The 15,906-nt window shown below is 44.5% G+C and overlaps 1 protein-coding gene across 1 annotated transcript; it reads right to left on the bottom strand.

Annotated features, from left to right (window-relative positions):
- Positions 1 to 9,332: 9,332 nt before the first annotated feature.
- On the bottom strand, positions 9,333 to 14,848 carry LOC310876251 (12-(S)-hydroxy-5,8,10,14-eicosatetraenoic acid receptor-like). The gene is made up of 3 exons (XM_083789735.1): positions 14,544 to 14,848; positions 13,278 to 13,680; positions 9,333 to 10,131 (listed from the first exon to the last, which is right to left on the bottom strand). Exons 1-3 carry the CDS (start codon positions 14,696 to 14,698, stop codon positions 9,655 to 9,657), a joined length of 1,035 nt encoding a protein of 344 aa, XP_083645861.1. The 5' UTR covers positions 14,699 to 14,848; the 3' UTR covers positions 9,333 to 9,654.
- Between the last annotated feature and the right edge of the window lie 1,058 nt (positions 14,849 to 15,906).

Raw genomic sequence — 15,906 nt, 5'->3', positions numbered from 1 at the left:
TTCAAGCAGTGACTTCTCTCCTCTCTCGATGCTGCTTCTGAACCATGCATTATCTAGACGTCCCAGCACTGACAAAAAACACTTGCAAAACACATTGAGAAAGCATGCATTGGACTAGCCCTGAAAAGAGAAGGGAACCCGCACACTTGTATGCTCCAAAAGATAACTTTTATTGACGACGTTTCGAGCCAAGGCTCTTCATCTGGTCAAACTCAAGATGTCAGTGATCCACCCACTTAAATAGACACCCACGGGTCACATTACTAGTCAGTGGGTGGAACTAACTTGGAGTAGCCCTGAAACATGTCATGTAGACAGTATGTCATGATGATTATCATGACAGTCATGGCGCAACTGCAGCCTGTTTTACGCAATCGCTACATATACAGTCCAAACATGTATACAGTATACACATTCCGATTTCAAATATAAAGTACTCACCAGTGCCACATGTGCCACGCGTGTTAGAAATTGGTACAGCAATTAGCATTGCTGCATCCTGTGTTGTTTAATAAAATGCATTTTTAATAAAAAAGGAAAAAAAGAAAAAAAAATCCATTACACCTGGGTAATATCAATTTACACTTTCACGGAAAACAAGAAAGAAAAACAGACGTTGCGCCCACACCACAGTGGGATTGACAGTTTTATGCATTATGTATCCTCCCCATTTCCGTATGTATTTGTCCAGTCTGTCAGACCTCCTATATGCCATTTCTTCGTATGCTGCAACCTTGCCTAATTCCACAAACCAGTCATGAAACGAGGGACTCCCTGACGCTTTCCAACCCCTCATTAGCACCTGTCTACCAATCATGATAGCCGTGAGGATGAAATCTACATAATCACAGTGAGCAACCTGCTTTGGGTCACCCAGTATGTAAAGCCTAGGGCAGAAGGGAAAATCAACCGTTGTCATTTCTAAGATACAATTATGAATTTGTTTCCAATAACTCTCAATTACAGGACAGTCCCACAAAGCCTGAACCAGGGTGCCCACCGAAGATGGATCCTTGCACTTCCAGCACTCAGCTGTGTCCTTAAGACCCAGTCTGTGCAACCGTGAGGGTGTCCAATAGAAGCGGTTGAGAATTTTAAATTGAATCAATTTGATTCTAGTATCTTTAGACATTTTTGTTGAATTTCTGCAGATTTCATCCCACTCCTCCTCTTCAATATCAATATTCAAATCCCTCTCCCACACAGTTTTTGACACGCCAGGTAACCTGGCGTTTTCAATGAAGATGTTAGAATAGTAAAATGAGGCCTTTATTTATTATTATTTTATTGTATTGTATTGTCTGTATTGTTTTATCTTTTCTGTAAAGATTTCGTTGTGTGATGTATTTATTATTTTATTGTCTAGTTTTGTTTCGTTTGTTGTCTTAATTGTTTGTGAACTAAATTGAAAAAGCAATACAATTTTGAATCATAAAAAAAATAAAATGCATTTTTATCCAAGCGCCCCTGCTACTTTTCTCAAACGGAGTTCGTTTGGGAAATACACAGTTGCACACCGGGAGCGCACTCACCTATTAGTCTGTATTGGCAGTGCGGTCAGCGTGCCTATATCGAACACACCGAGTGCCACCCTCCTCCCGATAGGGGTGCGTAGTTGAAAGTCAATGGCAAAAAAACTGCTCGGATAAAAATGCTTTTTATTAAACAACGCGGGATGCTCATGCAGCAATGCTAATCGCTGTACCAGCTAATTTCTAACACACGTGGCACATGTGACGAGTATTTTATATTTGAAATCGGAATGTTTATATACACGTTTGGACTGTAAATGTAGCGATCGTGTAAAACAGGAGGCAGTTGCGCCATGACTCTCGTGAAGTACGAGCGTCATGTGAACCATGGCTAGCAACTCACAGCAGTTCACTTTCACCCTCTGTACTCTGTTAGTAAGAAAATAAGCATACCAGTGAATTAAGTATGGATTCAGTTCCAACTGTACCATTTTTGACACTAGTATATCAGACTGTATTGTGTTGAAAGCTGAAGAAAAGTCTAAGAATAGCACTCTCACATGATTCTTATTTGACTTATCTAGGTGTTTTGTAATTAAGTGGACCAGTGTCACAACCGCATCCTCTGTACCGCAACCCTTTTTATAGGCAAACTGACTGGGGTCGAATTTGTCTTTGGTTATACTGACAAGATGTTGTAACAGTATTCTTTCAAGTGATTTCATAATCACTGAAGTGAGAGCTATGGGTCTATAATCCTTATGTTCTTTTAGACATTGGATTTTGGGTAGTGGTTTTATGTGTGAGGTTTTCCAAGACAGGGGAATTGTGTGTGTGTCTACAGAGGTTTGGAATATTGGTTGCCACACTGGAGCCAGCTCAGATGCAAAGTGTTTGAGGAGAAAAGCACTACATTCATCTGGCCCATTAGCTTTCCTTGTGTTAGTACACTGAAACACTTTTGTAAAACTAGTCCAGTTGTAGGGCAGGAGAATAAGAATCAGACGGGTTTATCAGACTGCTGGTTTATTGCGTTCTCCACATACAGAGGGTATCATTACAACTGGCTCATGACGTGCAGGAACCTGTCACTCAAAACACCGGTAGCCTACCTGTAACGCCCACCGAAGTACGGCGGCTCTACATGGACAAACATAATCATTTAGTCAAATGATCTACATCCCTTTCCTTTAGATAGATCTTCTCAAAGAACAAACAATAATAGCATGCACAAATGGTGTTAGAACCGTAGTGAAAATTCAACCACTTCAGATGCATAATTATGACATGTCGTAGTCTAAGAAAATAACTCAATGTCGGTACAAACAAATTGAACATACATCTTGGCATCCAAAAGTTTTTTCAACAGTCCCAAACAGTCTGCAGGGCAGCCCATAGGGCTACATAGGCTTGCGATCAGTGTGTGTGTGTGTGTGTGTGTGTGTGTGTGTGTGTGTGTGTGTGGAAAAAAGTCCACTTAGCGGCACGAGCGTCAGTGCATGTACTTCGGGTTTGGTCTGCATGTGCGGCCAGAGCGTGTTGTGTATGCACCACAGTCCCCAGTGGGTGGGAGTGCCACGGGTACTGGGCGGGGAGGGGATGTGTGTTGTGACTGCATGTCGAATGGCTCTGGTGTTTGTGGTGGTGTAGGGGGAAAACTGACCGGGCCGGCGAGGTGGGCGTCCGGGTCGTCCGCGTGGAGTGGCGGTGGCTCTGCGACTGGAAGGACGTGGCGGCAGTTCCTTCTGTATGTCCCTCCGTTGGATTGGATGACGTAGGAGCGTGGCTCCCTGGCGATCTCCTTTACTGTCCCAAGCCGGTCGTATCCCTTGGTGGTCTGGTGCTGTTGCACGCTGCACATGAGACCAGCTGTTCCGTGATATCATTCAACATTGATGGCCAGAACACAACACCTCTAGCTCTGCGCTTGGTCGCGTCAACACCAGGGTGTCCATTGTGCACGATGGTGATGTACTCCTTGTGGAGCGACTGGGGGATGACTGCCTTGTGGCCCTTCATGATAATTCCGTCTTCCTCAGTCAGTTCATCTCTGTAGGGGAAGAAAACGCTGACAGCGGGCTGAAGTTAGCTCTGTCGGTCTGGCCACCCTCTGAGGATGACCGCACTGAGGGCCTGTAATACTCCGTCTTTTGCTGTGTGTTGCCTGAGTTCCTCCAGGCGGGTCGTGGAGATGTAGCTGACTGACATGACATCAAAAGTGTCGTGGTCTTTGAGGCTTTGGGGAGTATGTGGGTTTGGAGCTCTGGACAGGGTGTCTGCCAAATACATGAGTTTGCCCTTCTTGTACACAAGGCCGATGTCGTAGCTTTGCAACTGAAGCAACATCCTCTGGAGACGGGCGGGAGCGGTGTGAATAGGTTTCTTCAGTATAGTTACCAGGGGCTGATGGTCGGTCTCCACGACTGTGGGCTTCCCATAGACATAGTCTTTGAACTTTGTGCAGGCGAACACAACAGCAAGGAGCTCCTTCTCTATTTGAGCGTAACGTGTCTCTGTGTCTGTGAGGGTGCGGGCTGCAAATGCCACTGGTCTGCCGTTCTGCAAACACGCAGCCCCCAGGCCATAGCAGGACGCATCGCAGGTGAGTGTGACTGGCTCCTTGACGTTGTAGTAAGCCAGTACCGCAGGGCTGGCTAGACATGACTTGAGGTGGTCGAACGCAGCCTGATGCTGCTGGAACCAACACCACGCAGTGTCTTTGTGAGTCAGTTTACGCAGCGGTGCCGCAATATCACTCAAGTTTGGAATGTATTTGCTGAGATAGTTTACCATTCCAAGGAAACGTTGTACAGAAGTGACGTCTGCATGTCGGTAATTGATGCTGTTTTAGAGGGGTCTGCTTTTAGGCCGTCGCTTGTGAAGATGTGGCCCACATAGCAAACCTGGTCAAGGCGAAATTTGCATTTTGCTGGATTTAGCCTGAGGTTGACTTCTCTCACACGGTCTAGCACCCTCTTCAGGTTGGCATCGTGTTTGGCTGTGTCCCGGCCACCAATGAGGATGTCATCGACTATGACTGAGCATGGATAGCCTGCAAACAGCTGTTTCTTAGAGCGCTGAAACACCTCACTTGCAGAGTTAATGCCAAAGGGCATCCGAAGAAACCTGTAGCGACCGAATGAGGTGCTGAATGTGGTCATCATCGAGGATTTCTTGTCGAGGGGTATTTGCCAAAAATAGTTTTTTGCATCCAGCACCGAGAAAACTGTTGCCCCCGCCATCTGAGCTGCCACCTCCTCGACACTGCGCATGGGGTGATGGGGCCTTTTCAGTGCTGTATTGAGGTATTTTGGGTTGATGCACAGTCTGATCTCATCCTTGCCTTTTTTGTGTGCGGCAACCATGGAGGAGACCCAGTCTGTGGGCTGAGAGACTGGTGTTATGACACCTATGCGTTGCATGCGTTCCAGTTCAGCCTTTACCTTCTCTTGCATTGCAACGGGGATGCGGTGGGCTGGTCGAACCACAGGTTGTATGTTGGGATATCCACTGTCATTGAGTATGTGAATGGGAGTTCCCCGAGGTCATCACTGAACACGTCTTCGTATTGAGACAGAATATGTGCACTGAAATCCTTCTCCATGGTGACATGATGGACGTCAGGGCTCATTTGGACGATGCCCATGTCTTTGCATGCACGAAATCCTAGCAGTGGCTGCACTCCTTTATCCACAATGAAAAAAGGCAAAAAAATGGCACTGTCCCTTTAAATAGCATGGCATTGTGGCCAGTCCACTTGTTTCAATCCTAGCGCCCCCATAAGCAACCAGGGTAGCAGCTTTCTTTTGCTTGATCGGGTCCTCGTTGTTGGCCACACGTTTGAAAGACATGACATTGCATTTTGCTCCTGTGTCAACCTTCATCTCTGTGAGCTTTCCGTTTATGTGAATTGTGACAAATCCTTCATCATTCTCATCCATTTGGGAGTTCACGCAGTCTACATTGTTGACAACATCAACACCATCCACATGAAATGTGTCATCTTCACATGCTGTGGGGTGGTCTACCTCCACTTCATGTACCGACTGTCTGAGCGTCCTCCTGTTAGTGTTACTTTGGCCCATGGGTCTAGATCTGCAGCAGCTTTTGTAATGATTCAACCTTTTGCAATAATGGCACTGCTGTCCAAACGCTGGGCATTTTTCCCGCTCCGTGGCATGATTCCCGCCACAATTGCCGCAGGTCGCGGGGTTTGTGGGACCGGTGTGTGCTTCTGCTGTGTTCTGTGTGAGAAGGGCTTCACTGCGTATACACTGGTGGCCTGTGTGGCTAACGTCCTGCTGTTTTCCTCCGTCATTTCGTGAATGCGGCAGGTTGAAATAGTCTTAGCAAGAGTCAAGTCACAGTCTCTCAATAGGGACCTTCGTAGGGAATCACTTGTAATGCCACATATTATACGGTCGCTGATTAGCTCGTCGGTCAGCTCTCCAAATTTACAGGTTTTGGCTTTGATCCTTAGATCGCTGATGAATGATTCAATGCTCTCACTTTTACGCTGATTTCTGGTGTGAAACTTGTGTCTCTCCAACGTCTTGTTGTTTTGAGGGTTGCATATCTCTCGAAACTTCGCCTTCAGGCATTCCGGGTCCTCTCTGGACTCCCCAGGGGTGATTACACCGCCGCCATCTCCTGCCGCCGCGCGAACCTCGGCCGCGTAAACAAATGAGCGCTCCCGCTCAATGGCTTCTGGTCCAGCGATGTTGAGAAGGATATAAGCCTTTGTCCTTGCCGGTTTGTCGTAGTGCGCGTCAGCGATAAAGATATCATACTCCCTCTCGAAGATGCGCCAATTCTCTGCAACATTCTCGTTGAAGAGCAGAGGGTCAGGTCTCCGAAATCCTTCCGCCATGTCCAGACAGCGCGCCGTCGGCTGGGCACGGCTCCAGGGAAAAAACAAAAGATACCTTCGGTGAAACGAAAATAAAGTCCCTTACAGGCGATGAGTTCGTATCCCACTTCTGACACCATGTAAAACTAGTCCAGTTGTAGGGCAGGAGGATAAGAATCAGACGGGTTTATCAGACTGCTGGTTTATTGCGTTCTCCACATACATAGGGTATCATTACAACTGGCTCATGACGTGCAGGAACCTGTCACTCAAAACACTGGTAGCCTAACTGTAACGCCCACTGCAGTACGGCGGCTCTTGGACAAACATAATCATTTAGTCAAATGATTTACAACTTTCCTTACATCCTCTTCAGTGATGGTAATTCTGTCTGAGGGGGCAGGTGTTACAGCCTTGAGTATTTCAGTACACTTTGAGGAATTGTCCAATGATTCAAATCTGGCGAATGAACGGTTTTCTGAGTAAGATCCCATGCTTTTTACCTTAAATCTCCCCTGCCGTTTCTCTGAATTGCCTTTTGGTGAGTAATGGAGTATAAGTAGCCATTTATGTACTGCTGAGTATAAATACTCTCAAGTCCCTAACCAAGGGTGGTGAATTGGTGACACTTCAGACAAGGAATGTCTTTAGTGCACCACTTGATCGAGAATAAGGAGAGATACTGATGAGTGACTTAAAGTGACGTAAGTGGCATATTGCGCCGGCTCTGGTGAAGCGTTCTCACCTCACCTCACCTATCCCATAACCCCGGAGGGATTGAGAGGAGCAACAGATGATGGTTCTATTGATGCTGCAGTGACCGTGGGGAACAACGAGGTTATCATGGTCAACCTCTAACATCCCATCAATGTGTAGATCTTCAACACAGTATCTCTGAGATGGAAAACGTTGCCCCCTGTGGTAACTGGAGGGAGAGAACCTCCCCTTGAAGTTCCCGGCATGAGCCAGGATCACGCTGCTATTCTGATGGAACATACCATCTACATGTGGGTGGGGAGGACAGAATATGAAGTTTGAGCTTTGCAAGAACGTGCTTTGCTTTATGCATTTGATGTCGACACCCACACATGGTTCAAGCCCAGAGTTTCTGGCACTGTTCCAGAGGGGAGCTCTCAGCCTGTGTCTGTCGGAAGGTCATGATTATTCATTGAGGATGGAACCAGACTGGATTCAGTAATGCCATCTACAAGTTGGACACCAACACAATGGTCTGGTCTTTAATTCACACCAGAGGAATTCCACCACCTCCTGGCCCTAGTTTTTGAGATACCCTTCCCCGAGTTAGAACCAAACACAACCATGTTAGGGTCTCCAATATATGAAATGGATTGTTGTGAAATTTTATTTTGGGGGAAAAATGTACCCAAATTTACCCCAATCTTTGAAAAAGGCAAATCCGAATAGGGTAAAGGAAACCTCGCGACACCAGGCTTTCCACCTCGGAGGAAAACCTGGTCTGTGTTACAAAAGTGCCGTGTGAACCGGTCTGGAGCGGATGATATCGTTACATCATGTTGTAGTATTGTTTTGTAGTCATCAGGCAGGATTCTCATCCAGAACTTCCTTTTCCCTCAAACCAGAAGACTAACAATAAAAGCTCTCGTAGCCTGCAGCTTTTATTGAGAAAAATTGGTTTGAGGGAAAAGGAAGTTCCGGATGATTGTTGACTGACTACAAAACAATACAACATGATGTAGCGATATCATCCGCTCCTGACCGGATCATAAACCCGAAAAGGAATGCTAAAAAACCTATAACTTGAGACTGCTCACTCTTATCTTCATAAAATGTACTGAGGTATGAACCAGGTGTCTACCCGGTAACAAGATGACTCTCCCCTTTTACCCTTTTTGGTGAGTTGTCCGGACGACTCACCAAAAAGTGAAGTCAACTCACCAGAAAGTGAAGACAACTCGCTCACTTTCGGGGTGAGTTGTCTGACTGAATATGTACTTTTGGAGCTCTTTTATATACTTTACTCAATATTTCACCAGAATACTTTACTGAATATTTCACTCATATTGCTTTGTTGGCAACTGTAATTTCTCACATGCTAATATATAATTAGCAGTAGCCATCATCATCATCGTTGTTGGGGGGGGGGGGGGGGGGGGGTCAATAGCTTTGCTATTCAGATGTAATTCAGTCAGTAAGTAGGTCTATTAGAACTGTGATTGATTGATCATGTTAGTGGGGAAATCATTTGCATTTTCAGAACTTCACAACAACAATGTCTACAATAAGTTATAATTAAGTCTAGGCATGATAGCACAATCACAATATAGGCTACAGATATATTTATGATACAGTAAAATGTCGAAAATTTGTGCTATTCCCCACACACACACACACACACACACACACACACACGACAGGCAAGGCTGTTGTTTGCATCGTTAGCAGGCAGCAGCTAGCTTGACACTGCTCTCTGTGGCGGTAGTTGTTTCACCATGTTTGCGCATTTATGAGAAATAAAAAACACTAATCTGGGAATTATTTCGGGTACCCCCTGGCTATGCGTTGCGTACCCCTAGGGGTCCGCGGACCCCACTTTGGGAACCGCGAGTGAGAGACGCTCTTCTCCTTACAACAGTGTTTCACCGGATTATACTGTTAAATAAATAAATAATCTCAGCGAAAAGTTCAACTCACTTCAACTCACTTCGCCGTCTCAGAAAGTGAAGACAACTCACGCCGGTGAGATGTCTTCACTTTTGGCGAGTTGTCTGGACTTTCGGGGCGAGTCGTCTTAGTAACCCAAAAGTGAAGACATCTCACCGGGGCGAGTCACTTCACCATAGAGTCAGAATGTAATTTACCTAAAGAAATACTGAAATATTGTCCTTCAAACATACATTAATTTAGGCAGAAATTGTACTTTTGTGGTGAGGACTCCTTTACTTTCTCTCATTTACAAGAAAAACAGTGATTGTATATGGAGTTATCTAGTACAGTTTTATTGCAAATCAGATTTCTTTAGACATACCTAGTCTAGCAGCAGAGGCCCTCTTTTTGAGACACCAGTAGGCCTACCCCTCCCTGAGTTAGAACAAAACACAACCATATCGTTTTCTTTCTCCCATTATAATGAAAAGGATTGTTATTTTGGTGTGAAAATTGTACTTTTGTGGTGACGGGGAAAGAGGGCTCTCATTTACAAGAAAAAACAAATTCCTGTATAATATGCTGTCAGAGATTTAGATTTTGTGCATATATTGTACAGTATATAAGATGTAAGATGCTAGGATGGCAAGCTGCTACTTGGTAAAGAAAGAAAAAGTAAATAAAATGGTGAAAAAGAAAGAGAATCACTTATTGTCCATCATCAGCTTTCATCAGCTCGGTGGCTGTTGACCGTCGTCGAGTTCCTGAGGTAGCGGACGTTCCGCTGGTTCCAGTGACAACATCGATAGTGAGCTTCCTGCGTATGCTGGCGGGGCAGAAAGTGTTCAGATAGGCGTCTTTAAAGCCAGAGTAGCAGAAGCAGTAGACCAGCGGATCCAACAGGCAGTCCATGTACGACAGCACCATGAATGTGTCAAACACCTGCACCACCACGTTCTCCCAATCCTGCAATCCCTTCAGCCGCACAAACAGCAGCGCCATCCTGGACAGCGCGCACGGCAGGAAGCACACAGAGAAAACCAGGACGACCGAGATGACCAGCCACACGGCCCGCTTCAACTTGGTCTTGTCCCCGACCGTTTTCCTCCTCAGGCGGTTGACGATGCGCACCGTGCAATAGATGATGATGAAGAACGGGATGAGGATCTGCGTGAAGAAGACCACCTGAAAATTGTAATAAGACACAGACTCAGATGAGGAAGTACATTCATTTGGGCATACCGCTCCCCTGGCGTTTGTAATGGATGGATTAGTAATAGTGAATATGTAATAGTTATTACATAATATTGCACAATAGTTTCGTTATATTATTTATGTAGTGTAAGTGTCGGGGACACTTGCTGGTTTTAACTTCAATTATTTTGTTTGAAGTTGTTTTGTTTATTTTCATTGCTTTGGGATATATTTATTTTGACACTTCTTGTACGTTTGGTTTACCTTTTATTTTGAAGTGCCCTGTCACCGCACGGGCACGCACCTAAAACCGCTCGCTTCACGCACGCCCCATTCATTCACACTAAAGGCCTATTCATAGTCTGGATTTTCGGTGGTAAGGTGACCACCGCTCCGGTGGTGAGCTGACCACCGGAGCTGAAATAACGTTGAGCGGTGGTGAGTAAAAACAGAGCGAAGGGCTGGAGCGGTGGCGGTGGTTTGCTCTTCACCGCGGCGCGTGACGTCATGTTGTAGTTCGGTGGTCACCTAACCACCGAAAATCCAGACTATGTATGAGCCTTCAGTCAGACAGTGACAGGAGAGAGAGACTATACGGCGTGTGCGTATACGTGGCCACCCTACGGTATGTTTGTTTGGAAACGCTTCTCACACTTTAATGCGGTAAATGTTGAACCGAGACATTTGCACTTTCAGTAGATTGAGCAGTTTATGTTTTCCACAGTGCCCGCCTGCTTCACGCAGTGTTGACATATAATGATGGGTGACGGTGTATTGAAGGTTCCAGGCGGCGTCCAAACAGCATGTTAGCCCCTCGATAGCCGGAGCAAGGTTAGGATTGTTTGTTTTGGGTTTTCGTTTGTTATTTACTTTGGGCTTTATTGCTTTTGTTTGGTTTTGTTTGGGTCTATGATGTTTTGTTTTGGTTCACTTTGCTTTATTCCTGTCTGGGTCTCTATGTTGATGCCTTTTACTACGGATTGAATCACTGAATTATAACTGACTATAAAGTATCTTATTGTTGGATTGTACTAACGTGATTATGCAAATGCACTGCTTTTATTGTTGAATTAAAACTATGAAATGTTAAAGTATTTATTCTCTATTTTTCCAGTTTTCACGGTGTAAAATCCATACTTCTAAAGGAAATAAAAACACCCGTTGAGACCAATCCTCTTCCATTCTTTCACATCGAGGGCAGCTACATGTAGTATTGAATATGTATATCTCACTAATGAAATAAATACATTCAGTGAGAGGACATGCAGGTAGAAATAGTCCCAGAGTAAAACACAGAAAGTTTTGAAATATGTAGGCTACGAGAAATGGACAAGGTTCAGATTGAGTAGTTGTTATTTAGCGTAAAGTTGCGTCAGTTTGTGTAAGCCACAAGCAAGTGAATATTCTCTAACTGCTCCAACATTGGAGAAGTAACAAAACACCATGTTGCGTTATCTGATCTTTAAAGTGGCTTCCTCAATCCTGCACGCTATTGGCAAAGTCAAATTGAACTAGAAAAAGTGCCCTTCTGGGCACAGGTCTCCACCAGGATAGGAATGTAGGACATTGCAGCTTGCCTTCATCTGGTGGTTGGATAAAAGGGCGACAAAAGTAAATCAGGATGGAGTCTGAGAAATCTGAAAGACCGGTTTCGTTGAATGGCTCTAGAGAGACTGTGTACCAATTTGCGTGATGTTTGGACAAAATCTGTAGGTGTACTGTGCAAAAACTTGTTTTGCACAAAGCGGCCTCCTGGTGGCGCTATAACAGGCCGTTCTGGAAAGTTTGGGGCAGAGGTTCATTGTTGGCATCCAGGGAGTGTGTGTGCAAAATTTGGCATCGACCGGGTTAACCGTGGCCGAGATTAGCTGCTCACGGACACACACACACACACACACACACACACATGGACACACGGACGGACGGACGGAGTGCAAAACATACTCTCCCCCCATGCCTTCGGCCTGGTGGAGACAATAACCCTTAAAGAGACACTTCACCAATTTGGCAAAAAATTTTGTGTAATATGTGGTAAATGATAAATGGTGCATTTATATAGCGCCTTTATCCAAGGCGCTTTACATAGATTGTGACATAGATAGATTTACATTCACCCATTCACACACACATTCATACACCGATGGTGGCGGAAACCATGCAAGGCACCAAGGCTCACTTACTTCCTGGACTACATGTTGTCTCAGTAAGACAGCCATATCCACAAGGAGGAGCAGTGCACCAAAGCATTATGGGAACTGTAGTCCAGGAAGGAAATGAGCTCAGTGTCCATGACATCATAGACACTGGGCTCACTGCTAAAATCTAAAATATCTAACACCACATATTACACACATAAAGACCCCCCATGAAAGTGTTCTAGATCTTCTAAACGTCAGTAACATATATTTTCTTTGCAAAAAGGGTGAAGTGTCCCTTTAACTTTGATCCTTGTACCTTGAGAGAAATCGCAGCAGTTTGAAACTCTGAATAGTCTCCTTACAGGTCGGTGCAGTTTCGGGATTCTATTGTCTGGGGGCAGCAGAAACCTAAAGGTATTTGTGCATTCACACGGGCAGATGTAAAAGATGCAGTCTACTGTACAATTCATTGTCAATGGAAGCCAGCGACATGACGATGCAAAGACACAATTATGCATGTAGCTCCAAAATTGACAATGAATGGTAGACTGCAGGTGCATCTTTATGAATGATAGATTGCATCTTTGCGTCGATCTGCCCGTGTGAACGCAACATACAGATTCCCTCACACAGAAAACATCTGTGTGAGGAAGTGAATGCCCACCACTTACCCCTCCCCCAACATCACTGAAGTGCCAAGTTGCCAAGTTTGCTCAACTGAACTTTGCACTGAACCCCACTGTGTGTGAGTGAGAAGGAGGGCATTCCTGAAAAAGCTAATTAGTCAGTGAATCTCCCCTGGGTAAATAAAGGTAAAATCATGAAAATCGTTAACTGGCTTATTAACAATATTCCATCATTACTACAATGGGGCTCAGGGAGGGGGGGGGGGGGGCATCAATTTGTTATTTAACCGTCATAGATGATAAATCCACTGAGAAATGGACCTTTGCTCTCAACAGTCACGGAAGTATCAGAAATGACCCAACTAATCTGTACCTCTCTGAAGGTGTCAGTGATACTTATTCTGTCCGTTACGTTTCGTCCGAGGCTGTTGCAACACTCGAAGGTCTTCAGCCATGTGGGGAAGGTGAGAGGTAGCAGGAGGAGCCAGATGAGGATGGCGATCTGAGGGGACTTCTTCATGACCCTGATGAAGTTCCCCCGCCCGAGGTGGACCACATTGAAGTAGCGGTCGAGCGACACAGCGGTCAGGAAGGCGATGCTGGCTCCTCGGTTGAGGATCAGCATGAAGAGCATGGTCTGGCACACAAATCTATTGCTGCTGCGCCTCACGCCATGCTGGAAGTGGTAGGCCTTGGCTGGAAGACACACGACCATCAGGAAATCAGCCACCACGATGTTGAAGAGGAAGATACTGTTGGTCTTCCAGAACTTGAACCTGAGAAGGAAATAAAAAGTACAAGTAAAATGTTACCCGTATGTATTCTGGGGTACCAAAAGTAAAAGTACTCATTATGTAGAATGTCTCATTTCAAGTTTTCAAATATATGATAATCTTTTGAAAATAGCTGATCTACAATCTACTTTTTTCAAATGGCCGAAATGTGTATAGGGCTGAAGTGGTTATTGTAAGTTGTAATAATAATCAAAATCTACAAACTAATTAGTAACTATATATTTGTAGTGGAGTAAAAGTAAAAGTACTGAAGATGTGACATACAAATACCTTAAAATCGTACTTAACACATTTCGAGCCATACACGTTCATGTATAGGCCTACGGTTTATAAAACTTTAATGCCAATCCTGTGTATGTCCATGTTACGATCTTTACATTACAATATATAGATAATATATAATAATATAGATATTACAATATTGCAAACTGACAAATGGACAACAAATTCAAATTTGCAAATGAATGGACCCTTCCATTTTTACACTCAGTTACAGATTATTTTTTTACGGTGAGAAGACGATCTCATGCCATGGAGGCGATTTTCCACGGGGCTTCCTCTGTACACTGATACACCCTGTTGAATACTCCTAAATTATGATAGTGTATACTTGTTTGTACTGTATGTGTGCGCCCCATATTCTCCACTATATCATACTTACAGTATGTGATTAATCTCGGGAGAATCAGGACATAGTAATAATTTGGGAACTCATTAAGGCTTTTATCCATAAAAGAAGGTTCCTTGTCAAATGTCTGTTAAATGTCTTAGATGTAACAATATAATGTAGCAATGTGAAATGTATGCATGAGTGGATGTACGTGGCGGTGATATTTTCCCCAAACCTGAAGAGGAAGATGTAGAGGGCCATGAGGTTGAGAGGCAGGCCCAGCGCAAACTCTCCAATCATCAGCCATGAGAGGATCGTATATGTGACAGGATTATTGGTGTTGCAGTCATCAGGATTTGTCGGCGTTGAATTCCCAGACACATTCGCCATAGTTTGGTTTGAATGTGCAAGTCTTTGTCAAGTGTATACTAGTTCCACAGGCTCTGAAGTTCTCAGTGGTAGGAACAGCTGGAAGACCGTTGAGCTACCTCTCACCCAGGTAGTACTTGCTCTTCAAGCAGTGACTTCTCTCCTCTCTCGATGCTGCTTCTGAACCATGCATTATCTAGACGTCCCAGCTTGCACGGACAAAAAACAAAATCATGATGATTATCATGACAGTCATGGTGCAACTGCAGCCTGTTTTACGCAATCGCTACATTTACAGTCCAAACATGTATACAGTATACACATTCCGATTTCAAATATAAAGTACTCGCCACATGTGCCACACGTGTTAGAAATTGGTACAGCAATTAGCATTGCTGCATCCTGCGTTGTTTAATAAAATGCATTTTTATCCAAGCGCCCCTGCTACTTTTCTCAAACGGAGTTCGTTTGGGAAATACACAATTACACACCGGGAGCGCACTCACCTATTAGTCTGTATTGGCAGTGCGGTCAGTGTGCCTATATCGAACACACCGAGTGCCACCCTCCTCCCGATAGGGGCGCGTAGTTGAAAGTCAATGGCAAAAAAACTGCTCGGATAAAAATGCTTTTTATTAAACAACGCGGGATGCTCATGCAGCAATGCTAATCGCTGTACCAGCTAATTTCTAACACCCGTGGCACATGTGGCGAGTATTGTATATTTGAAATCGGAATGTTTATATACACGTTTGGACTGTAAATGTAGCGATCGCGTAAAACAGGAGGCAGTTGCGCCATGACTCTCGTGAAGTACGAGCGTCATGTGAACCATGGTTAGCAATAGCATTGGACATAATATGTAGGCTATAGTATACTATACAGTATACATACAGTATGGTCATGAAAATATATGATTGCAAATGGTTCAAAATACAACCCCAGCACAGTGAATCTGGCACTGGTCTCTCACACAGGCGTTTAAAATAATTTTAGAGATGTGGTTTAAAGATCGGTGCCTTATCTCGGTCTGTGATAACATATGTCTCAGCGTTCCACCTCAAACCCTGTCATCGTGTGGCACGTCTCGGGGAGGGCCGATAACTCTCATGATCAGCAACATTTAAGACAGTAATCCAATCAGATTTTCTTTCTATCTATTTTTATTGGGCACAAATATATAGCAAAGCTAAAACCAAAACAACAACGTACAACACCCCCCCCCCCCC

This window comes from Protomyctophum parallelum, assembly GCF_964188405.1.
Source record: "Protomyctophum parallelum genome assembly, chromosome: 19".
NCBI lineage: Eukaryota > Metazoa > Chordata > Actinopteri > Myctophiformes > Myctophidae > Protomyctophum > Protomyctophum parallelum.
This window is presented reverse-complemented; position numbering and strand designations above follow the sequence as displayed.

Coding starts and splice junctions, on each gene's coding strand:
- LOC310876251 (XM_083789735.1), bottom strand. CDS start 14,698: ATGGCGAATGTGTCTGGGAATTCAACGCCGACAAATCCTGATGACTGC. Junction 13,681..14,543: donor CTCTACATCTTCCTCTTCAG/GTTTGGGGAAAA, acceptor TTTCCTTCTCAG/GTTCAAGTTCTGGAAGACCA. Junction 10,132..13,277: donor TCACTGACACCTTCAGAGAG/GTACAGATTAGT, acceptor TACAATTTTCAG/GTGGTCTTCTTCACGCAGAT.